At 41.1% G+C, this 26,651-nt stretch overlaps 1 protein-coding gene across 6 annotated transcripts in view; it reads right to left on the bottom strand.

The window, feature by feature from the left end:
• The window catches only part of znf827 (zinc finger protein 827), a 66,340-nt gene extending 40,066 nt beyond the window's left edge, over positions 1 to 26,274 (bottom strand). For 4 of the 6 annotated variants that reach the window (XR_004463395.1, XM_026358902.1, XM_033326169.1 and 1 more), the window contains exons 1-2: positions 25,960 to 26,273; positions 1,298 to 2,557 (exon numbers count right to left, since the gene is read on the bottom strand). Coding sequence is in view for 5 of the 6 variants with exons in the window: in XM_026358902.1 (XP_026214687.1) it covers positions 1,298 to 2,557; positions 25,960 to 26,002 (1,303 nt within the window). In the remaining variant the exon portion in view is untranslated. Of the gene's footprint in view, positions 1 to 1,297; positions 2,558 to 25,041; positions 25,099 to 25,959 lie in introns of those variants that run through there. The other 2 variants (XM_033326171.1, XM_033326173.1) reach the window with 2 other exon arrangements.
• Positions 26,275 to 26,651: the final 377 nt, after the last annotated feature.

The following is a 26,651-nucleotide window of genomic DNA, read 5'->3' as shown; positions in this document are numbered from 1 at the left end:
AGCATGCAGATCACAGAATATTACATCAACTGCCTCATCTGTCTGAAGTCAATTTGATCCAGCCATTTTAGATTTGGCGGGGTTGCGACACAATCCCTCAAAAGTGCCCATCCATCTCCCTGAAAACATTCTGTTCTCCCTAAAGGCTACTTAGCTATAGCCTGCACTTAGAAGCTTTCTTTCTCCCCGTGTAAGAGTGAGATCTTTGTGAGCACCCTTGTTTGGGTTATACGTCTACATAGGAGTACACAGAACATGTTGCATGACCATTTGTGAATAAAAGAGAGAGCAGAAATGGAAGAGGGAAAGACAGAGAGTGTGTGCACACATCTGTATCCAGTCAGTGGAAAGTATGATGTGTTTGGCCTTAAGTCTGCTGTGCTGATCAGTGCAGAGGGCTCTGGTTAGTGGGGTTTGAAGCCAGGAGGAGGCTGCCGAGATGGATATGGACTCCAGGGCTCCCCACTGTGCGGAGCACACACTGACAGCCCCCTTTTGGCAGCACACACATCCTAGCACAAACGAGTTGGTCTGGGAAGGCAGTGAGGTCTCAGTCGGAACCCCCCGTCGAGCCCACAGACTTGTACCATTTCCCAGACTACAAGGCCAGCCAGGGCCGTTTTCTCTTGGCTATGCTTTCTGCTCGGCTGACAGTTAAGCTGAGGCTACACTACTCGCTACTTCAGCGCCAGTGAGGTGAGAACAAAACCATTAAAAAACTAGAGAAAACATGTCATGAAAGTTCAGATTGGTGATTTTTCTGACATTATTTTGACGACTGAATCTGTAATTCTCAGATACAGCGACAGATATAACATTTTATGTGTTCGCAGCTGCACTCCTGTTGCAACATTAATTTTAAGACAGTTCCGTTTTAATTTATATTCTACGGTGTCAGTAGTGTTCCTTTCTTGGTGTATAATTCATGGCTAGAAGTATGATGATAGGGGAAATATTTCTCTTGAACTTCAGGTAAATTTGTACAATTATTCTTCAAAAGAAAAGGGCATACTGAATAGGGGATGAAGTACGGCTTAAAACTTTGTTGTTTTTCTTCTAAGCCAACAAAAGGTCATTTTTATCACCGTAACAACCTTATTTGAGTTAAAGTAGCCAACTTAGTGTTTCAGTAACAAAATATTTAGTATTTGCAAAAACATCTTTTCACTGGAAAATATCAAAAAATGTTCCTAACCTTGTTTGAGCTCTACTCAATATATATACACACAAATACACACACAATCAATGCATTGTAGTAACCCACATATTGTATTACTTTATTATCTATTTAGATTACCTGCTTGGCTGTTAGGTTTGCCTCTTGCCTTTGGAGTAGAGGGCAACAACAAGTCTAGGCTCTGAGTGGGTGTAGAGGGTGTGGGGGCCTTCTGGTTCTTGTCCAACAGCGGCTTCACATCCTCTTGGAGGACCCCAGTAGTTGCCAAGGGGGAACCCTCCTTCTTCTCTGCCAGCAGGTTTCCTGCTGCCCTGGCTGCCACCTCTTTGAGCAAAGCAGCAGAGGAAGTCATTGACACAAGTGAGAGAAAGGAACTTGCTGGGGCTTGGTGGTCAGTAGCAGCACTGGCCGTTGATGAGGCTTGGGTTCGCTCACTGACTTTCTTGGAAAGCGCAGCAAGGGTGGAGCTAGCTGACTGTGGGCTAAACGGAGAGTTAAAGGCATCAAAGCGCACCATGTCATCTCCTCGACCACCCCCTCCCAAGGTGGGCACTGCAGAGGAGGCAGAGGTGGAGGAGGAGGAAGATGTCGTTGAAGACGAGGCCACAGCATTCTTGTCTTGAAGTACAGCATTTGCTGCTGCTTTTAACTTCTGGATTGCAGAGTCCGGGGAGAGGCTAGAGCCACAGGGCGTGGAGCAGCTGGCCGGTGGCCATTTATCTGCAACACCTGCCCATACAAAGCCACTGCCATTGCTAGGAGTGACAGAGTTAAAGGGGTCAAGGGGCTCTTGTTTAATGTTAGTGACTGAGGGTGCCAAGGAGGCAGGTGAGGCTGAGCCACTGTTATTGTTATTGGCCAGTTTTCGGGCAAGAGCACTTAACTGCTGGGCATGGTGGGAAGAAGGTGAGAGGGTCAAAGGTGGGGCTAGGCCGATTGGAGGAGACTCCCCTCCAGCACCTCCCCTGGATGACCGACCCAGGAGGTCCCCAGTGTCAAGTTTCAATGAGCCTGCCTCAAGGAGGCGTCGTAGGTTACTGCTAAGGGGTTTTCCCAGCGCACGAGATGCTGCCTCACCATACAGTGACGTCACCACAGAAGAGAGGGTGTCCTGGGCCGAGAATGAACCTCCATCCAGTCCAAGAAGTTCCAAAGAGGCACGATGGACAAACGAACTCTCACCTCCACAGGTATCGTGGTCCCCTGACCCACTGCCAGCTCCAGGCTGGTCATCAGGAGAGGAGCCCCTTCCCAGGAGGAGCTCATCCTGGGTGTCTCCATAGGATGAGGATTCTGAACGTGTGTCAGAAGCATTCCCAAACCAGCCTTCCTCTTCCACAGGACTGCCATCAGGCCCTCCTTCCTCATTGCTGTCCACATCTGGAAGAGTAAGAAAAAAACACACAATATAAATGCTATGCAGATATTGTAAGATATCATCATGTTGCTATAGTGAGCAGTTAAGAGTATGAATTATATTTCAGCTACAAAAGTAAGTTTCCTGAGCAAGAATTGAACACATCAAACACTACTCAGAGTTAAGTAGAGGGCATAGTAATTTGCTGATTGCAGAACACTTTTAATACTGGAAATTCGTATTTTCAGAAGTATTTACTATTCACATGTATTATTTCCCATATTTCCTTGTCTAATATTTTATAGCAGATAGTTAGATATGGTCGAATATTAGTAATGCAGTTACCTGCCTAGATCCAAGTGAATTTTATATTAAAAACTGCAATAATACACTTAAGGGCTTAGCAAGGAGACAACTAATATGACTTCCAGCACAAATTCAACCCCTTTCTTATATAATAGCAGCTTTCCATAAGGTGCATTCAAAACGTTTAAGTAATTTAGATTTTTCTGTCGTTTTTTTAACCATATTTTTCCCACCCTTGGTCTGGAAGAGCCTAGTAAAGGGGTTACCATGACAACGGGTCCTTCTGGGAGGCTAGACAGCAAAGATTAGGGTAATGGAGGTTACAGAACTAGATTAATATTCATGAGCCTGCAGATACCACCAGGGAGCCAATAAGGATAGGGTTAAGGTCACCAAGGGTCATTAATATACACTTCATGTATCAATATTCATAAGCAAAACATTACAGCTTGCCAGACAAGGGCGAACAAAGAAAAGTGAATATTCCTGATACATATTAACAAACCTCCATAAGAATATGTCAAAAGCACCAAGCCTGGGCAAAACAAAATGTCAAAACTGACTTTTTTTCCCTCCTCCTTGGGTTACTGTACACAACCTCACAAAACATCTGATAAAAAGGAGCTGGCTGGGATTTCTGAGAAAACTGGGCTCTCATACAGTTGCAAAAACATGAGTCTACAAAAGAATTATTCACACTCCAATATACATATATACACATACACCAAAGCTTTCTTCACCCTTGTGACCCCAACAGAGACCTGATGGGTCTCCTCTCTGTTTATAGGCAAAGGCAAAACAGTTGCCAGGCAACCCAACCCAGCAACCTGTTGGGATCATTAGTTTGCTGACATCTGGCCAGTGTGGATCACCCTGGTCCACAAAGGTGTCCACAATCACAACCCACTATGACCAATACTCTCCTGCTGCAACAGATATCAAAGACACACTTCCCAATGTTATCTCATCTTAAACACAGATTATATTTTACAGAAACACAAAACCAAACACACTCAGAAAATGGAAGTCACAATAATACAATGCAATAGATTATGTTTATATTTCGGCTTTCCAAATGGCCTAAACCTTCAAGTGCACCACAAATCTCCACAGTGATGTAACTGATGCTGGTCCATGGACCTGGTGTGTGCCCCCCCAATTTTTAACTTTACAGTTCACAGACACGCCAGCCCTGCACAGCTCCTTGTTAATGACTAGCTCATTGGTGAGAAACCCTGACCCACCCACTTCCTTTTCCTCCTACGTCCCAAACACCTCATATTAGGATAACAAATATTTGAAGACAAGAAAAGGACATAAAAGATAACAGAACCAAGCTTCAAGGTTTTATGTATGATTTATATATACGTATTTATATATGTGACAGTTCTAACACACTAACACTTTAGCAGCCTTCCTGTGTGATGCTGTACACTGGGCCACAGTGCACGCTCCATGCAAAATGGCAACAATGAAGGTGAGAGTATAGTTGGTGAATTTGAACACACTCACACACATAATACACACACATCTGCAGAGAAGTTGGTGTGTGGTCTACTGCATGAAGCATGTTTGACCCTTAATAAACAATAGGCCAATAAAATCACTAAACAAAGAATAAAAGATGCCAGAGCCTGATGAGCCATCTCATTTCTTCACACTGTTCTAAAGGTGAATGAAAATGTGAAGATTGTGAACCCAATTTTCCATGCTTCTTGAAGACATTTTGCCACCTGGGTAGTGTTAACAGGAATGGGGAGAGAAAAAGGGAGAAAGCACCAGTGAGTCATGCAGGGCAGGGCTTGACCCATTTCCATGTGACATGCAAAAAGCAGCAAGAGCCACTAATGGCTGTAATGTGGTTACAGGGAAATCGCTTGATTGCTGACCCAGGGTCTCAGTTTTGATGCTCAACTCTCTTGCTTCCAAGGTTCATTCTTAAACCTCAGGGTTAGGCGCATCTGAACGAAATACTACACCACTACGCTTTTTGCCAGAGTGTTACAGTGCTCTGATGCACTCCAATATCATGGTTTTGTGTCGAGCTGAGCCACCCCCGTGGGCGGAATGACATTTCCCAAGGTCACGGTCTCTGGCCCATGCTCTAAGGGGGCTTCGTCTTGCTTCTGTAATTGTGACTGCTGCTGTATGCTGACCACATGCACAGGCACAACCATATGCACATGCATACACATTTAAACTATGAAACATAGCCATGAACATGGTTTAATGCTGATGTCCTCCCCCACTGCATTTTTTTTTCTGACACACATTCAACTGCTTGGCCTCCGGTCCGGTGGCTGGCTCAGTGACAGTAACTGCAACCCCCACCCCCCAGTGATGGAGGCATGGAGATACGGGCCGAGGCGGCAAGCGTCTGCCACTGAAAGGGAACCATTTAGTGGTGTAATGGCGGGGATGACTTGCATGTTGAGACAAACAGCTGCGGGGTGCTCAGCAGTCTGGATCTGTTATCACTCACACACGGCTGAATCAGTGGTGTAGCGACGGGGGATTTTCTCTCTGGGCCACACAGATGTATAGCACCACCACATTATAGACAAAGAGGGAGCTATAACAACTCAAAGTTCGGACAAAGGCTTCAAAAAGAAAAAGGCCAAAAGGATGAAGACTGTCCACAATGAACTGTCTTTAGCTGGAACACATACGTACAGTAAGCAGCTATTTAGAACTTCAGTTGTTTGTGTGTTGGGCAATCTGTTTGTTGTGGTAACCTGTCACAAAAAGAGCTGCAGAGCTCCCAGGTTGTAACTGCAGCGAAAAACATTTGGAGAGCTCAGTTAGTGGACTTGTCTCTCGTTGTTTCACCACGTGGTGCCGTCAGCAATCTCCATTTGTGAACTTGGCAGAATTACTTTGGCCACAGCTTTTCTAGGCCAGAAAAGGGTGCATGTATATGTGTGTGTGAATGTATGTCCAAGTATGTGCAAGTTCAGTATAGGAGCCAGCCAGTCATCAGCTAACCTTGTCACACAAAGATTGCTGGTAAAGGGAAGAGTGTGATTTAGAGAAGGGAGAGAAGAGCAAGGGACTGGAGTAAAGGTAGGTCAGGAGGTCGCACACCACATGACTTGTGTAAGGCTGCTGACTAACATATTCTCCCTCTTTCCTTCTCACACACACACACACACACACACACACACACACACACAAAGCTACTCTGTGACTTAGCCAGGCATGGAAATTGGCCTCACTGACCTCAGGCCTGAACAGGGTAGAGGAAGAGGAGTCGGGAAGGAAGGGACAGATAGAAGGGTGGTTAAAGGAGGGGTTGATTTGGCTAGGAAGGAATGAAGAGGAGGCCATTAGCCGATTAAGGCTGGACTGAGGTGCATTAATACTGTGCCGATGTCAGAAGGAGAGTCATGCCCAGGAGCTAATACAGCAATGAGAGAGAGGAAGCAGCAGACAGAGAGAGAGGTAGTGCAATTCTGGAAGTCACTAAATCGAAAGGATGTTGACCGCAAAGCCATAAAAAACTAAATACCATAAAAAAGCCTGCCTCAACATACCAAGACTACAGTCATCACATTTACATCACCAAAATGATTAGCCTCGCAGCTTTCCTATCTCTGAGAGGGGTAGTGTGTTTAGGGTGGGTTAAGGAGGTAGGGCAGGAGGTGAGGACATAGGAAGGAAGGCGGTGAGTATGGATGTAGTGAAGAAGGAGCCGCAGCAGTAATTAAGTGTCCGGCTGTGCCCTGGCGGGGGTTGCCACGGCCGCGGGCTATGCTAATGAGCACGCCCGGCGGTCAGGGCTGCCTTATTAGTGCTTGCTGGACAATATGGTGAGAGAGATGCTCTACTGGCAGGCTCAGGTCTCTGCAAATGACTAACACTTCTCCCAAGGAGGAAGGTAATTCCATTAATTGGGACGGACTGTATCAGGATCACTTCAGCTCCTTTTTCCATAATCTCTCACTTGCTTGATCTCTTTCATATATACATGCTGTCTTTTATTATTGTACATGTTTCTTTCCAACTCATCCCCTCTTTCTTTAATCAGGACTATAAATAAGAAAGTCCAGGTAAAGCAGTTATAAATATATGTTCTGAGTTTGTTACAGAAATTAACCATTCAGCCAAATTTGAATGATTAAATAAAACTCATGATAAAATAAGCAGTGTTCTCTGCTCTGAAATGCTGAAGGCGTGTCCGGTGACGCTGCTGAGAGCAGAAGACTGGGTCTTTAAATGGGTCACATTATGATGTATGTGTTCTGATGTTACACATACACTTTAGTTGGTGCCCATATTTGGCACAGTCAGAGACTTAAAGCTTGAGGTGAATGTGTGTTTGAAGCCGCCTGGTAGTTAAACACCCAGTCTGGCAAATTCACTTTGTTCTCAAGTGTTTTTTCTAAATGCTAAAATAACTTTGCTTACTTTTCCCAAAGACAAAATGATAAAACAACGGGCCAGCATCAGATTGGAAGCAATGGTTTGGTCTGTTCACAGCACTTCCCAGACAACAGTTTTCACAAGCTTATTTTCACCTAGGTTGTTTCTGAAGGACAGTGTTGCTCCAAATGTACATGGGCAGGTGGAGAAATCAGCAGTGGGACCAGTAAATTAAAGGAATTAGGTAGGTATTATTTGAACTAATGCTGACATTGTCCATCTTCTCTACTGTCATACTCTGATTCAGATTCTGGCGCAAATGTACAGCTGGATTTCAGAAAAGAGGTACTTCAAATGAAAACCAATATATTTGTGTTGTACAGCCACAGTTTATAGAGACAGCATCTAGAGCTGGATGGGTGGTGCCGACAAAGAAGCCGAAGATTTTCACTAGCTGGCCAATCAGAACAGGGAGTATTAAAGACACAAGAGGTCAAACGAGCTATTTTTAGTCTGAAGGTCAGAAGTTCTAGGCCAGAGGTTCTGTTTCATAAAGAGGCACTGTAACAGGTACTGGTACTTTAAAAACTTGAAAATCATATAATTTTGTATCAATTGAGCTGCAGAATAAAAATATAAACGCTAAATTAAGGATATTATAGTGACTTCATAACATAGTTTCTTCTCTTGTTAAGTCATTATTTCTAACTTTCTAACTGTAATCTCTGCTGTCTAAAAACATCTGCAGTCCTCTCTGCCCTGCTGTTATTCCAGACATGTCTGAACTCTCTGCCACCTGTCTACTCACACATGGGCTCGCCTCTTCTATCAAGCCCCAAAGTAAACACTTTGGGCTAGGGCTCATGGGAAAAGGCCACGATAAAACTAAATTTTGTATAAATAACCATATGGGATTGTTTTTTAAAAACCAGGAAAGTTATACAACGTACTTAAAAAAAAAAGAAGCTATTTTTAAAATCTCAAGTTTTAGTTATTACCAATGTTGAAATTCCAGTGATATTTTAAATGATATTTTTGGTAGTTGCAGGTTCACTTCAGCTCAGTGGCTCCAGGATATTATGAACCTTCTTTTCTGACTCACCCAAAAACATGTTCACACATTTTCAGCAATAACTTTTTTTTACATGTACTATTTGTTTATAACCAAATCACTGATTTTACTTTACACAGTCTTTTAAAATAAATAAATAAAACACAGATGCTCTATAAATAAATCCAGCTGGACATGTGGGAGCTAGGAGACATACAGTGGCAAAAAAAAGTATGTGAACCCTTTGGAATTTCATGGTTTTCTGCATTAATTTGTCATAAAATGTGACCTGATCTTCATCCAAGTTAAGAAGTACTAACAAATATAATGTGCATAAAATAATAACACAAAAAAATCTAATATTTCTTAATTGAGAACAACCATAAAAACATCTTAGTTAGTGCTAGTGTAAAAACTATGTGAACCCTTGGAATTAATCACTGGTTGACCCCCCCATGGCAGCAATAACTTCAACCAGGCGCTTCCTGTAGCTGTGGATCCGACCTGCACATTGTTCAGGAGAATTTTTAGCCCATTCTTCATGCAGAACTGCTTTAGCTCTGTCATATTCTTTGGACGTCTCATGTGTGTGGCTCTTTTCAAGTCGTTCCATAGCATCTCCATTGGCTTTAGGTCTGGGCTCCGACTTGGCCACTCCAAAAGGTGGATTTTGTTTTTCTGCAGCCATTCTGTTGTGGACTTTTTGTTTATTGTCTTGTTGCATCACCAGTTCCAGTTTCAGCTGACAGAAGAATTTTTTGATACACTTGGGAATTTATCTTTCCCTCAACAACTGCAAGCTGGCCAGACCCTGATGCAGGCCCATAACATGAAATTTCCTCTACCATACTTTATAATAGGGATGATGTTTTCATGATGATATGCAGTGCCATTTTAGAAACCAGCTGTGTAGTTGTGTGTTCTTTCCAAATAGTTCTTAGTTTTTCTTAAGTCCACAAATCATTTTGCTAATACTGCTATGGAGTGTCAGGGTGCTCTTGGGCAAACTTCAGGCGTGCAGCAATGTTCTTTTCAACAAGCAGTAGTAGATCCTCTGAAAGCTCTTTTTCGCAAGGCATGGCTGACATAAGTGTATTGTTCTTGTACGGTTCTTGTCAGTCATAGTAGCTCTAGTTCACACCCTCAAAATTATTTTCTTCCAGGTATGCTAACTCCTTACTCCAATTAGCTTTTTCAAGATTATTATACAACTGGTTCACACACTTTTTTCCCACTAGCACTATGAGGTTTTTATGGTTGTTCTCAATTAAGACATGAAAGATCAGAATTTCTTTTGTGCTATTATTTTAGGCACATTATATTTGTTAATACTCTTGACCTATATGAAGATCAGATCACATTTTATGACAAATTAATGCAGAAAACCATGAAATTCCAAAAGGTTAACATACTTACTCTTGTACATTGGCTCTATCCCGAAACATTAACTTATGCAGAATCAGTCTGTTAAATGCTGTTGTTCTTCTCCAACATGATAAAAGTTTTCCCATCATGTTTTTCCCATTAGAAAGTTGATGAAACATGACAACAAACAGGGTTATTAGGGAGGGAGTTAGTAAAGTAGAAGTCCAACCAATGAAACCATATTAAAGGTGTGGTTTGACATATAAAAAAACAAACATTTTGAGCTTGCTATTCACAAGAAACATCTGCTGATGGCTGCTGAAAGAGGTGTGAAGACAGACAAACAAATATGCTGCAAGCACTGGTGGGGTTATGTTGTTTCATGTACCTTTGAGACAATGAGATACATGTATGATCTGACAGGTGCAACTGGAGGGATGAATTTTGTGTGTTTATTATGCATTTAAAGCTTATTAGACACCAAAACAGAGCATAGCATCTAATACCCACAGACGGGATTTTTCAACTATGGAAATTTATCCTGGCAGCAACTGCTATATCTTTTGTCGTGACAACCTTAGGCAAACAGAAGAATAACAATGTTCACTTTATAATAAAATACACAAGGAATGCACAGATCCATGCCCGTGATTGATCAACAGCATCTTGCTGAATGATTTCATGTAAAAATCCCAACCCTATGGTGCTGATTCTGGTGGCAAAAACGCATTTCCCCAGGCTGCATTTTTCACACAGAATGAAACAACTGTGTGAACACAAATTTGGGTTGCATTGCTGTCTCTAGGCTAAATACCTTGCCATCATCAAAGGGGATAATGAATATGAAAATTATTAAGGCACCTTACATGATATTGTCACAATGGCTGTCCACCAGCTGACATTTAGTAAAAATTGGATGATGTATCAGGATAATAACCCTAAAAATAGAGGTAAACTAACTACAAAATGAAAAAAAAAAATCCACCTTTTGGAGAGTCCGTCCCTTAAGCCACTACAGATGCTGTAGAATGACATGAAAAGATGAGTTCACACAAAACAAAGTAATTCTCTGAGGAAGACTGTTTCCTGACTGATTCCTCCACATTGTGCAGCTACCAAAAGCTCTTGTTTGAGTTTATTTTGCCAAAGGATGTTCAACCAGTTATTCAGTCCACCTACTTTTCCCACCAGAACTGTGAATGTTTCATGAGTGTGTTCAAAAAAGACACTAGAGATTGTGATGTTTTTTTGTCATTAGCTTGAGTGCATTGTGTCTGTCTATACAGTAGCTATAATCAGATCAGTGTTAATGACAAATTAATGCAGATTACCAAGTAATTCCAAGGGGCTCACAATCGAATTCTTGCCAGGGTCTACAGTGGACAAGCCCTTTACTTTCAGTTATTTGAAAAACTGACACATATTTTTCTTACATGGAAGAGTAAGCTAAATGATTAAACATTCCTCTAGCAATTAATCATGTTGATACGATGTCTTGAAGAAATAAATCTGCATAGATCAAGGTTCATTTGAAACAATCAAACATTATGAAAACTCAAATGCTCAATTTCAGTGCCAGTTATCTTTGTTATACTGTCAAACACATATTCTATGACAAAGACATAAAGTGCCCATCTTTTTGTTGCAACCTGAGGTGAGGCAATACTCTCAGTGAGGATCAGGGTTCAGGCAGCACAGCTATATATAATGGTGGTTGTCGTATTGAAATGTAGTGCAAATTACCATCTGTGTATTTTTGGCCTTGGCCTCCGTGGTTTGTGGGTACTTTGGGCGGCATGCCAGAGGTGAAACAGGAAGGAGAAGTGTTCTTGGAAGAGAATGAGACAACTGAGAGCCCCAGACCTCTGAAATTCCTTATTGCAGATGAAGTGCACTTTACCCCCTAGTTTATTTTTCCCTTCCATTTTTAGCATCTCATGTTAAAAAAGATTCTTGCTCATAACCTCAGATGTGTCATCAAAGCTATGGATCTAAACTGCTGGATGGAGAGAAGTGTTGTGTCTATTGCATCTTTGCAGAATAAACTTTGAGAAAATAGCTAAATGGTAGTCACTTTCTAGCCGTTCAGTGAAGTCAAACAACCTGGACTTGAACTTTGCTACATGCGTTGGACAGACCACATTAGGCTTTACATGTATGACAGTAATATTTGTATCATGTAAAATATGTTACATATTATGCCACTTAAAATTAGCGTCCATATGGCAACTCACTTAACAATACCATCTGCATAAAGGACCTCTCACTAAACGTTTGGGGTTATCATTCCAGCAATCGTTTGCAGTCCAGGCTTGAAAGCAAACTGCATTACCCAGGTAATGACACTAATTCCTGAGTGAAAACAGGCCAATGTTCACCATCACTGTCCCAAAAACCACATCAGAATGTTTGAAACATCTATTACATGAGACTGTCAAATCCCATCTCTACTACTATCTACCAAATTCCTTTTCAACTGAGTGGTCCGTTAAAATAAATTGCAATGAAATGGTTAAAATAGAGCATTTCTAACCAATGCACTATACTATCAGGAACTTTCAGTGTTCTATTTGTACATTTTTTTTTTTTATCTATCTTTGTCTACAACGCAACAAAAAATGCATAATGATGAAGTTCACCACAATATGCATACAGAGTAAATAAAGTGACTCACCAATTAGTTTATGAATAAAAAAAAATGTACTCAATGGATAATGCTGCTTTTACAAATTCAGCTTGTGGCAAACTGTTTACTGAGTTTTCCTAAACAATATATAGACGATACACCAACCAACGACAACATTAAAACACCCTGAGGGTTTTAATGTTGCACAACTTGTTGTGTAACCACAGACCAGACAGAGTCTCTATGCCAACCGCTGTTCACCATAACATTAAAACCATCCCTCTATTATGTTTCGGATTTTCCTCTTAAGGGGCCCAGGAGCGCTAGAGCCAATCGCAGCTGTCATTGGACCAGAGGCGGGGCACACCCTGGACAGGTCATCAGTGTATCACACGGGCAAGATATAGAGACAGACAACCATAAACCACATGTTCACAGGGGCAATTACGGGCAATTTAGAGTCACCAGTTAATCCTAACCTAACCACATGTCTTTGGATGGCAGGAGAAAGTCTGAGTAGCTGAAGAAAAACCAAGCAGGTGCGGAGAGAGCATGCAGACTCTAAACAGACAGGCACCAGTGGATTTGAAACTGGGTCCTTTTTGCTGTTAGGCAACAGTAGTACTTACCAGAAACAACAATAAACCATGTTATTGTTATGTTGTGGTGTTGTGGCTGATCGGTGTATGTGTAAACAGAAATTTGTCACATGCTTCCCAAGTGTAACCAAAACCACCTATCGCAGCAAACCTGGGGAAAACTGCAACACCAAAGAAAAACAAGATATAAAAAAACTGAAGGCAATGATCTGTACAATGCACAATGCAGTCATGGGTCAGAAGACACTCACATGTCTTAAGACATGTTGGCTGATCAAATTTAAAAGGAATTCAACAGATGTTCTGGTTGTCTGTGTCAGCTCTGTGAAAAATATTTTCTGTTGCTACATGTTTGATTCAGAAACATAACTGCTTAGCTAAATTAAACAAAAGCAACACTACACCTTGCATCTCTTCTTCTTCTTTTCTGGCTTCCAATCACATGGGATGACTGGGGCAATCTCTCTACAGTGACATCAAGAACGTCCTCTTCATAATAATTAGACACAAACCTAGTCAACTGTTATCAAAATGGTCAATGGCAGTGTCAGTTGAGCAACATTATTCATGCATAAAATCACCACCACAGACACTTATGTTTGTTTTTGGCCCAGCCAGAAGTATTTCATCACAATGATACAAAATTAAAATATATTTTAATATTTTATTACTTTGTGTTTTATATTTAATATTATATTATTTTACATTATATAGTAATCCTCTTTGGTTTACATTGATTGTACCGTATTGTTGGATTGGGGCAATATGGAAAGAAAATGGAAATAAAATTATATTTAAATAATTTTTTCACATCAGTCAATTTCGATAGTCCAGCTTAAAGATTCCTTTTTACTCCTTGGTGAGATGTAAAGATGTCGTAAGATTAATTCAGCCACTTGAAGCTGATAATTTCGACTATTTGTGATGTCACTTTGTCGCTTTTTTTTTTTTTTCTCTCCCTCAGGGGCACCACCAATACTGGCTCAGGTCTGCAACTGTAAAGTCTTGTGTTGTGTTGTGTATGCTCTAACACACACTATGTCTTTACGCAATTTACTGTGCATGCTACTCTGCATCTTTCAGACTTTGAAAAGCCAAAGTAACTCCATAATACAGCATTTCTCTGACTCTTCTTTAAAACACTCTCCTCGTCTTTTGAGCCTTGGCCAGAAGTAGAGATGCTTTTTACAATCAATAAGTTTAAATCCACTTACATCACTGACAAACATATGATATGTATGATAAACATCCCAAGCATGTTGATGTTTTCAAGACATTAACCACTCTAAACAGCTTTTAAATCTAACGATTCCTGACAAACTGGTGCCACAGATTCTTAAATATAACAAATAATCAAAAACACAACATAGAAGACAATGGGACAGTGCCACAGCAAAGAGGCAAGAATTAGGTGGCTAATTACAAAAATACCAGAAATACTAAATCCAGCACACTGGTATTCCTAAGGCCAAAAAACTGGCCTGAGTCAACTTCATTCAGGCCCTGGACCACTGAATAATTTGTACTGTCAAACTCTGTTTTTTACTATTATGAATGACTTATCCACTGCTTGCAGTAATTTTGCTAATGATGAGTCATTTTTTTTTTATTAAATATGTTTTATAAGCTCTGGTAAATAATCTAAGCATCCATTAGAATAAGGTCCAACAAGGTTGTACACACCTGCTCTCATCTTTGAAAGCAATTCAATTTTAAGCTCTCTATTGAATGAATAACAAAAACCAAGTTAATTTGGAAGCTGAAATAACTGTCTGTAAACCATCAGACTACAGTACTGTAGTAAATCGTACTACTACCAAATTCAAATTAAAATAAGATATTTTAAAAAATATTAAATGTCAAGGTAGTTCCCTTACAAGGTTAGACTATCTCTTATTTGAAATAATGGTTTGTTGTTGTGTGGTTATATTCCTTGGTATAGTGTTATGAAATGACAAATGCTAGTGTATTAAAAAATGATTGGAGGAAACAGGTTTCCATCCAGTTATCCAGTTTAAGGAAAAAGCCCTCAAACTGAAAACTAGGAGCCTTTTTAGCAAGGTGTTAGCAAGGGGCATTATTCCAGCTGCAAAAAATATAATCCCAGCATTTAAAATAGCTGACCAGCCAAAAGAATGGTCACTTTGTCACATAATGAAAAGAGCCACATTTATTTAAATATTTTCATGTATCATTATGCCATTTTATCTATTGTAATTCCCACTGCTTTGATGTACTTAAAGTTCTCCTCAGAGTTGGGCGTTTTAGGTTTTTATTAGTTTATTTTATTTTATTAGTACAATATCCTGCAGACTAAAGACACAACACAGTCTTGCTTTAATTTTAGTGAAAACACAGTCTATCCAAAATTTCATTGTAGTCATGAATCATAGCATAACACTCCATTTATTGTGGAGCCAGATGCCAAGTCAGTCTGCGACCAGCCAAAACACAATCCTCTCATTTTTCAAGAAGCAGTAGGCTATTCAGAAGGATGCTGTTAAGATGGCATGTAACCCTCAAACAAATTAAGACTAACTCACCTAAGTGCACTGTTTTCAGTATTTCAAGTATGTAGTACTGGACAGCTATACTATACAATATTGCTTTCCAGTGGTACTTTGGATTTACACCGCAGACTTGTAAATCCATGTTTAACTGCCACTATCAATATTTATGCATAGAGCAAACTATTTAATGAGTAAATGTGAAAAGTTCCTCTTTAAAAAAAGAACTGTGAAGTTAAAAACATAATTCACTTTTGTCAATTCAGAGTAAATGTATTAAAAGATTAGCGGAAAAACTCATTCACACTTTTTCTTGATAAATGGAGCTCATTGCCAATACAGTGTTATTAAAACTGTATGTCATAGACAAATCTCTTGATTCAGAGAGAAAGAGCTGTCCATATTCATAAGACTTCAGCCTTTTTGTCTCATATGATTAGGCATACGTGGGTGGCATCTTTCTTTGTTGTACTGAAATCAGACAAACACATGCAGCAACCTTTAAAGACCACATGTGGTAGAAAAAAAGCTTGTATGCATCCATCCATCAAACATGTTCTTGCACATGTGCGAAAAAACAGAAGACATTGTGCTTATGAAAGATTTTTGGTCACACAGCATGTTTTTGAGTTTGTTACTTTGCTTGCTCAACATGTACTTGATAGTAATACATCTTTATTAATATAACTAGATCAATATGTGTTGAAATACTTGTGTTACAAAGAATCACCTACACAGGGATTCTTACACACTGACATAGTATCAAATCCAAAACACAGCACAATCTTCAGTAGTTTATTTTAGTTATTAAGGAGACATAACAGTAACACTTATTGGCTCTTTTTAACTTTTCACATTATATTCAGTAATTAGCACATGCCCTCAAGTCTTCATCTAATATAACTTTCATGTGTATCTGCTTCAAATCAGGCAAAATTGCTCCCACTCCCACTATAGTTTTATGTGGTTACATGTAAAAACTAATAATATTACAAGAGGATCTGAAAACTGCCAACTTTAGTACAATTAGTACTAATAGCATAATTAGTAGAAAACTACTAATTATAAACCAGTTAAATTGCTTAAATTTTTCTTCTTATCGACAAAATAGCGTCATTGAACCAAGATGTGGATGTCGCGCTAGCATTCTCTAGAAGACAGGGTGCATTCTTTGGAACAAGTGCGAAAAGAACAGGCCATCACCCTGCTGCGTAGTTTTTCTGGCATACTGAAGCTACTCACAGAGGTGACTGTGTATCTGTGGAAGAAAAGTGAGAGAGAGTAGGAGGGTGGAAGGTGGGAGTGTGTACAGCGTCCATGTATTGTTTGTAAATCACTCTACTGGCAAAAGGGACACTCGGCTCGATAGCAGCCAGTCCACCAAGGGATTGAAAACAAGGTCTGGTTGGAGGTGGGGATAGAGTGAGAGATTTTATATGTGCATGTATGTATGTAAGGGGACAGTGTGTTACAGCCATGGAGTCTATTAGAGACAGAAAGGACAGCAGGGGAGAATTAGCAGAAGAGCGAGGAAGACGAAAGAGGGAGGGAATCTTAAGAACTGGGGGGATGGCTTTTTTATGGTGGTATTGGTATGACGGCTGTTTGGCAGAAGCTCCCAAGGCAGTGGCTGCTTGGATTTTAGCCTGTCACTTAGGACAGGGACACTAATCAGGATTGGTCCCGGTCCCTACCCCAGGAAAGGGGGAGCACTTTCAGGCCATTATTTAAAAAAAAAGGAAAAAGAAGGAGAAGAATTGCTGTGGCACAGCAGGAAATACTAACCGCTAACCTCATTTACATGCAGGTCCAGGGAGAATGGGGGGGAGCTTATTCCGTTTCCAATCTCCATGTTAAATGCTGGCCAGGGCAGCTGATGGGAATGAGAGGCATTGTTCGCCCTGTGCTGGTCTATTCCTCTCTGTTACACCAATACCTGCCTAGCTCTATTCAAGGTTTAAAAAAAAAAATAAAGAGTCAGTGTCTCAGTAATTTCAATTTCAGGATGAAATCTATATGAACCAGACATTTAATGTATGTAGTTGTTTACTTTGAGCTAACTGTGTACTACAACCAATCCTCATAGGTCTATCTGTTCTGTCATAACCAGGTTGTGACCTGAGGCTGCCGCATTCAAAGCCATCCTTCACCCACTGAGTCTGTTCTGTGGCATAATGATTGCTATGACAACCATCACTTAAAGCCACGGGTAGGTGGAGGAGAGATGTCAGCTTCTCGTCTACTCTTCTGATGATCTCATTTCTGGCTGGCCGGTACAAGAAGGTCAAACCACTGAAACTGGAAAAGTGGCTGCTTGCAACATGCAAATGACAGAATCGAGTTTCCTAACAATTACAGCATCCTGTCCAAATCGACATAGGGCTAAGCTCTGAGAACCACAAGGTGGGGGATAAAAAAAAAAAAAAAACATCAGGGGAGTCAGAAAGAATGACACGTAGAGGGAGGGATGACTGTCTTTGGCCAGCTATGAGCACAAAGTCTGGCTGTGCGTGCCAAATGAGGTTTTTAAACGGTTTTTCTGGGAGGATTTGTGCTAATCTAGAAAACCTTCTGGAGGAAGTGCAAATACATCTGCCTTTGACCACTCCCCTGTAGAGTACGAGGGATTAATGACAGGGCAATCTGAACCAACATGGCCCCCATTCAAAACACTTGCAGAGAGTGGGAACATATAGGCAATCATGAGCTAAGCCTGATTCGGTTCATTTAATAATATCTCGCCACTACCATTCATTCATTATTCTACCCAGAGAATTTGTACAGCTTAATTTCTTGCTGCCTGTGGTTGTTACAGGTACCATACGATACGGGATCCTCATTCAGAATGAAATATCCAGTGATTAGCTTATCTCATTAGCAGCTCAAGGACAACATCAAGTGACCAAATGCTCTTGGTAAACGATGAAAGGAGGAGACCTGACTCACATTGTTTTATTAATGCACTAGGAGATTCTACGACTACACAGTACAAATAGGGAAGACTCCTCTACAACACAGAATTAGTCAAGATGCTCACCTGCATTTTCAGCATCATAAATAACCTCACAGTGTACTGACAATGGCTTTCTCTGAGATGACATCACATCAATGATTTTAACTTCTCAGGATTTTTTGTCCCAGAGCCAATTACTTCCACTCTCCTTTTAAAGGTGATATATTGTTTCCCAAGATAGCTGTCACTGCCTTATGGTCCTACTATCCTGTGTCTGTAACAGCCCCCCTCCTTCTCTGTACTTTTAATCTCCCTATAAAACTGATCCAGGTCTCAAAAAGCTGCAGACACACAGCTGTTAGTCTGGCTAGTTAAATACATTCGCCTGTGTCTTGCTCTTGACTGCCTAAATGTGCGTTGTGGAAACACTTCCACACCAAGAGGATAGAGGGGTTAGCCTGGCTAGTGCACTAAAGGCTAACTAGAGCCAGGCTGTGCTTGAGAGAGAATGGCTGTGTGCATATGTGTGTAAGAGGCCTCCTGCCCTCCTCTACCCACACAGGAAGTGAGGTCATCTCAAAGCATTGCGCCGTGCAGAGTGCATTGAGCGAGGGCGACAAAGATCAACATGTTGGCCAGGGGCCATTTCAAACCCCCCCTAGCAAAATAGAAATAAACTTATGGCCTACACCTAATTACCATGCTTCAAAAAGAAGTCACTGTATAACACAGTAAAGCAGTAGGTTTGTAGGGACAGTCTAAAATAACCAAAGCAGAATCCATAGTCAAACAGAAAAATCTGATGTCACATTATGCCAAAATCTTCCCAATTTCCTGCACTAGTTAAAGATGTACCACATACTGCAAGATTTCTTACAGCCTGCAGGCAACTGTCTTCATTCTAAGACAATTGAGAAACTTCTTTATCTCTCTACAATGTAATTTTAGTGTCTTTCTAGGAGTGAAACGTGAGACTGAGTCCAACAATAAATCACATCCCTGTTTAGAGCAGGCGTCTGGCACGACTGGCCGGCTTCAGCTCCCCAGACCACCACCTCCACCACTGCTGCCGCCTCCTCCTCCTCCTCCTCTCCTCTCATGCTCTCCATCCCTCATGCCTGTTAAAGGCTTGTCCTGCAGGGCCTGGATGCACTTGTGTGGTACAACAACAGAGAAACCGCCCAAAGCTCTTAACAGCTCTTCCTCTCCACTTCGTCCCTCCCTCCATCTCCATGCTACCACCAACACCAGCTCCTCTCTCCCTCTCCACTCTGCTCTGTCTTTCCCAGCTGCACCGGCGAGCTGTTCCGTATGAACTGCTGCCAGCCGAAAGCCTGCTACTCCTGTGAGATTGCTATTACTCAGTGCAAGCAGGGCTCTGTGTAGCCAAAGGGCTGCTCTCCGAGCTGTAGATCTCCATGTTGTGACTTGTCAACACGGGAAAAATCGTTACCGAGGCTGAGGCACTTCCATTCCACACAGAGGGGGCTCTGATTGAGACCAGGCAGACAGGCAGGTACTGTACTGGAGGCTTTAGGGTGACTACTTCTACCTGATTTTGTGCTGCAGAGGATTCTCTGCTTGCAGAAGGCCCTTTGAAATGATTAGATAACTGCCTCAAAAAATGAATTCCCTCAGGGAATTTCAACTGAAGTTATTGATATTTAATTAACCAATTTGTAAATTAGATGTTCAACAAGATGAATCATGTTTTCATCTGTGAGTCAACATTGTTAAAGTAGGCCATTTCACATTTGTATTTGTGTTACAATTTTGAGTTTAACTGAGGTGTAGAGCACTAGAATTTATTTCTAAAGATCCCAGCAGACAACTGACAAACCACAACCTGGATGTTTTTACTATCACTGGTAAATCAGAAGGTTTAGCTGCTGGCACTGACTATACCTGAGGTAAAGCAGAAATCCACTTGTTTCTTTATTATTCATTAAAGTAATGAATAATACAGGAAATAAAGTAAAGTGTCTGCTGTGTACAAACAGGCACAGAATATGGCCTGCTTGGAAAACTATTTGGGCCTCCCTGGTTTAGTGTTGCCAGTTGTTAGTCCAAGTAAAAACACTATAAATTTATAAGATTAGTGTACAAAAAAAAAAAAAGAAGCAACATTTGATTCAAAGTGTTCAGGTTCAATACACAAGTAAATGACAGTATCCGAATGTCAAACTCCAACGTTATATGTTTATATTTAACAATAATAAAAAAACATTAAAAACTGTTGTGGCTTAAACCTTTTTTTCCCCTTAATAAGTAAGTTTATCACTTTTTGTTGATAATTTGCCATTAAATGGGTGAGTGGTTTTTCAAACTTGACAACTAGGCTCCTACATGCACACATAAACACATTATCAGCTCTTCTGCAGAACACAGTATTTGTGCTGCTAAATTATTAAACACTCAGGTCCCCTTTCAGTGATCTCAAACATTTTCTAATAAAGACAAGATAACAGCAACAATTTAGGGGTGCAACAGTGTGCGAAACTCAACAGTATACCACAGTCAAGGTTATGCATGTTTTCTGTACAGAAGGAAAACAAAAACGTCTTCACAAAGTGGAATTCATTCATATATTTATGGGTTTCTTTTATGTATGTATATGTAGAACTGAGAAATGGCTAAAGGTTTAGGCATGTGTCAGTGAAGTATATTAAAAAAGAAATAACATCTATTCTGTCAGAAATAAGTCACACAAACATTTACATGATGGTCAATATGTACTTAGAAGACAATGAGGCAGTATTACTCCAAACCATTATACAATAGGATAATTGATTATATACCTGAGTCCTATGTTCTGTTGCCATATTGACATCAATAAAAACTCCTGTGAAATTTACTATAGTTTCGGTGCTGCCTGTTTGCAGCTACATCTTGCCTGAACACCATGAAGAGAAGGCCTTGTGAGAATCTTATTTTACTGAGTCTGTGGCTTGTGTGAAAATCTGAGTTCAGAGTTTGTAAAGGTTAGACAATTGTATGAAGCATATGAAAACTACAGTATAACACACAAAGTTTGACAGTGAACAGAATTTCCTACGTCAGTGCCATATTCTAGGGGCCACTTTAAGCAGTATTGAAGTAATCCTGTGAGCATAAAATTAATTTCTGGATTGGCGGTGAATCTGGGCAGAGTGAAAGAATTTGAGTAAAGTAATTTCCACCAGCAACTGTGTAGCTGAACTAGGAACTTTTACAATTTAACAATACTGTGCCTCGTGGTGTATATTCACCAGGTGCAGGGTGATAAATTTAAACATTCCTCCTAGAAGCACATGTGACACCCAGTGAAACTTGTCACTAGACCGTTAATATCAGTTTTTAGCCTAGATCTGCAAAGACACTATAATGTGCTGTGTGAAACATGGACACACAAGCTTAAATGAATAATTCAATGCCAAGGTTAAAGATGTTTTCTTTATGTCACATGCTATTCTTAAGTAACTTACAGACCCACATAGGGCTTTGATTCTTAAGAAAGATTTATTCTTAAGTTGTATAAACCCTGAAATTTATCGCTTACATGATAATAAACCACTCTGCTGTCTATGTGTCTTGCCAGCTGTCTAAAGCAGCAAATAAGGTTAACATTTGTGTATAAGTATTGATCCACACCCCAAGGCTCAGCTACTTCTTTGAAACCAGGCCCATTAAATCATACTCAACTACTGTTTATCAGTCTCAGTGTTTTCTTTTAAGTAAAACACAAATGTTTCCCTGGTTTTCCCAGCAAATACGAATGTTCACTCAAAGCAGGTTTCTGTTTGACACTGCATGGTGAGTGAGGCATCCACCACCTTTCCCTGCCCTTTAATTTGTTTCTTAGCCAAAACCTGTGTATCATTATTCGCTTGAGCTTCATACACTCAGCACTGCCAGAGCACCCAAGCCCCAGCAACTTGAGGCGGGTGGGTGGGGGTGTAGGGAGGACGTGGCGGTGGTGGTGATGTGGGGGATTGTTGGCCGAAATTCCCCTCAAAATTTTATGCCAAGAGTGAAAAGGAAACCTCCTCTAATTTTCCTTTCCCCTTAATCCAATGTTTTCAAGCCCCAGCCCCACCAAGGTCATTATAATCATAGCAAGTGGAAGGGAGCCAGTGACCCGCCATTACAGTAAGGTAGAGAGCCACCCAGTCAGTCGGCTATTGGCTTTTAAAGAAGAGCAAAACTGTATCTAGAAATGTTTAAAATCTCTCTGTTTCAAATGTAGATAATCAAAGGAGGAGGGAGCAGCATACAAGTGTCCCTCCCAATACACTTAGGTTTGTGCTCTTCATGATATGGACTCTCATTCAGCCTTTGTTTAACATGCTCACCTACTCAAATAAAAAGTGTCTGAGACAAGGATGACGACTCATTTCCAAATGTTAAGGGGATTTGTTTGAATTGACTGAAGCACAGCACATACTACACTATAAACATTTTGTCATTAACTCAATGTGCTTTTTCTGAAATCAAAAAGCCACATATGTGAGATATTATACCGTAAACTTGAGTGACTAATAAGGGAGCAAAATTACACAAACAATAACACACTGCAAGGTCATAAAGAATGGCAGTTTTCATTGTGGCACCAAAGGTCATGTTTACTTGTCAGAGTGAAGGCGCCATACTGTACTGTGACCTCCATAGCTGGCTTATGTACCCACAGACGCACACAAACACACACACATAAGAGTTGCTTGTTCACTTTTTCATGTGCGTGCTGTGCACACACACTTAAAGAATAGTCTCCCCTCACAAGCTGTGCCACAAACAATAGGACAGTGAACGCCGGGCTACACAACCCATATATCTGGGCCTGTGCTAAGATAAAGCACCTCCAGCATTAAAGCCAGTGTATTAGCTTGCCCTTTTTCACCACAGATGAAGAGATTTGAAGCTCGATATTGTGCTTGTTGGCTGGCACACTACCAGGGTGTTGTTGGCTGAATAATGAAAACACACAGACTGACAGCGAATGGCATGAGGTGACACTTCCATTCTGGAGTGGGAAGATCCAAAACAAAGCGCAAAAAGCTTCTGACAAATTCATACTTTTCGGTGACAGTTTGTTGACTGAGGAGGGAAACAACTCCTAAATCAGAAAGGCTTTCATTTAAACCCAAGAACACAGGCACAGCAGTGCTCCAGTACAGTGCCTACACAGGAGAACATGATTTCAGATACGTGGGTGAAGAGTATTTTTGTTGCAGACCAATTACAAAGCAGCTTAATTGAAAGGTTGACATGGGCTTACTTTGATTTTCATGTCTAAAACAAAGAAAATACTGAACTTCGTGTTTTACTGTTTGAGACTGTACAATAATGATGCTGTGCCAAATACAGTTTTCACTCCTAAAGTGTGCAGCTTTTGAAACCCAAGTTGTTCAAAAACAGGAAGCTTTAACAAACACAACTTCATTTGTACTGTCATTACTATTGCAACAACACATCATCAGCAGAGTAAAACCATCCTGTCTCACAACTGTCAAACATCTGCCCTTTTAGTCATTAAAAAAAATAGGGAACACTTTGGAACATCTGGATATTGTAACAGGCAATCAACTACTGTTGTAGTTGGGCAACTAGGTGCTAAAACATATTTTGTGTCTGCCACACAAATACATACAATTTAGTTCAATTTTACTACATTTTGAGTTCACTACCTCATAACAGGAATATTCAAAAACTATTATTATACATGTGTCTCATTGAACGAGGTGATCTGTCATAAAATCCTACACTATGAATCACTGCAAGTGACCAAAATAAAATGTTTTCTCTCATTTCAAGGACAAATTAAGTAGCAATAAAGCATACTGCATCCTAATCTAATTGTATAAATGCCACGAACAGTCTAAAGAGTGGATCTAAAATACAGTACATAAACGTCACTAAGGAAGGCACTTTGTTTCAGGTACTATCATGACCCTGCTCTGTGCAGTCTAACCATGTGGCTTACATATTCCTTAGGCAGCACATCAGTGAGGGGCTCACTGTCCAAATATCCCCTTGTCACTCAGTCACACACACACACAAACACACACACACAGAGATACACTCACAGTTGCTCGCTGCACCCACTGTCATCTAGCCTCCACCTCTATGCCTCCCAGCCAACTGCTGCAATTTCCCAAGTTCAACCCTAGGTCAAACACCTAGGCAGTCGATTAGTGAATATTGAAGTTAAAAAATAAAACACAGTTTGTGCATATTATGTGAAGATGAGGGGTAAAAACACTCTTTGATTTGATTTAATGCATCAGACTCGGAAATGTGGCAGATCCTGGAGCTCCTTCACTCCTGCAGCCCGTTAAAAAAGAAAACTACACGTCAGTAAACTGAGTAAAAGAAACCACTTTAAAGTATGTTTTGATCATGGCTGCTGTCTCTCAACAGCTGGCATGGTCTGACATTTAAGAAATGAAGACAGTGTCATAAGACAACTGTATCGAGCCATCGTTGATTTAAAGATGAATCACTCAATTATTCATTGCATTTGCATACCAGTATGAGTAACTGAGCTGTTTGCTTACGCATGTATTGAACATTAATGATCAACAGCATAACATGCCTCTCTCCGTTAATTCTTATAATAATCCTGGTCAGTGCCCACTACGTCTTAACAATCCTCTAGTGGCTGGAGAGTGTTACTGCAGCTTTTTTTTATTATCAAGACTGATAAAGGTACAATACGAACATCCAAGATACGGAGGGTCAAATACACAAAAGTAAACCAACCTGCTTCCAAAATCAGCTCTATGGGAATCATGTTAGGTTTCTGATGCGGCACTGTGTTATTTTAAGCAACGCAGCAAAGCAAAACTGTCGTTTCCCCTTTCTAACCGCGTTATTGATCGTAGTCTGTCTGCAATGAATGGCTGCAAAGGGATGGGGGGGGGAAAAACCCTGAACTTCAGGTGACCGACCATGGCTCTGACATAGCCTGCATGCAGACTGGGAGGGGTAGAAAGAAAAAGCACAGTGGCTTTAGAGAAAAGAGGAAAAAAAAAATAAAATAAATAAATCTCCACACTTTTTAAAGTCGACGACGAACAAGCGCGAACAAATTCGGTTCCGCGATTTTGGAGCAGCCAAACTACCAGGCGAAAGTTAGGCGTTTATAGCCGAGGAAATGAAGTTTAGCGAGCGTTGCTAGATAGCGCCACTGCTAACTAGGAACGCTCGGGTATGTGGAGCCAGACTCTGGCTTGTCTGATCCGACTGACCCTTCATTTTATTGCGGCCAGACTCCCAGATCCTCCCCTTTCTACCCCGAAAAGCGACCTAGCGGAGGCGAACACAGAACCGAAAACGCTCGGCCGTTATTCCTCACACACACACACACACACACACACACTTACACAGACACAGACACACACACACATACATAACCGACACATATGCCAACTGACCGCAACCTTTAGCGGAACCGGACCTTTATCGATTGTACTCTCTTAATAAAGCCACGTATCGTTCATCCACTCTGCGCCTAGCTAACGTTACCCATCGCCAACAACATGGCTGCCTCGCTCGGACCTAAAAAGGGAGAAATAACCTACGCCGAGTCTTTTGTCTGTTTCACCTCTTTAACCCTAAACTACTGCGCAAAAGGCACCGAGAGCCGTTAGAAATGCACAAATCGAGCGACAGACTTACGTGAAGGCAGGCGCTTGGGTTGCTCCTGCTTCCTCCTTGGCATTTTCCCCCGTTTTTAATCACATTCTCGTCCTTGTTTAGGGATAAGAAGAAAAAAGGTTTTTCCCATTGAGACTGGAGGCGCCAGTGATGGCAGGGACTTGGTCGTGCACCTGGCTTTGCTCGGTTTAAAGTGTATTGTTGGGCAGTGGGAGCACAGGCGGAGGAGGTGCCGCTGTTGTTGTTGCCGTGTCTTGACTATGGCTGCTCTCGGTGCAAGTGTGTCTCCGAGCCCCTAACTAACACTAATGCAGGGATCAAAGGGCAGCAACAGCAGAGCAGGCAGGCACGCGCGCGCACGCACGCACACACATACTCGGACACGCTCCTGCGCGCGCGCGCACACACACACACACACACACACACACACTCGAGGAGCTCGCCCCCGAGAGCAGCGTACGGACAAGGTGCCCCCCAAAGCTTTCGGGGTGTATTGTTGATAAAAGCAAATGAATTGAAAGAAGCAAAGGAGGGATGATTAGGCGGAGAGACCAAAGTGATGCAGTCGAATTGCGTTCAGAAAATAATAAATAAATGCAATAGTGGGTGACGATAGGAATTTATGCGAATGATGCGAACATTATATGTACATCTCAGTTTTAATCGAGGCGAAATCCATAAAGCACACGACTGTTACACATTATTTTAGCTTC

Source organism: Anabas testudineus, chromosome 1 (genome assembly GCF_900324465.2).
Source record: "Anabas testudineus chromosome 1, fAnaTes1.2, whole genome shotgun sequence".
Taxonomy (NCBI): Eukaryota; Metazoa; Chordata; class Actinopteri; order Anabantiformes; family Anabantidae; genus Anabas; species Anabas testudineus.
This window is presented reverse-complemented; position numbering and strand designations above follow the sequence as displayed.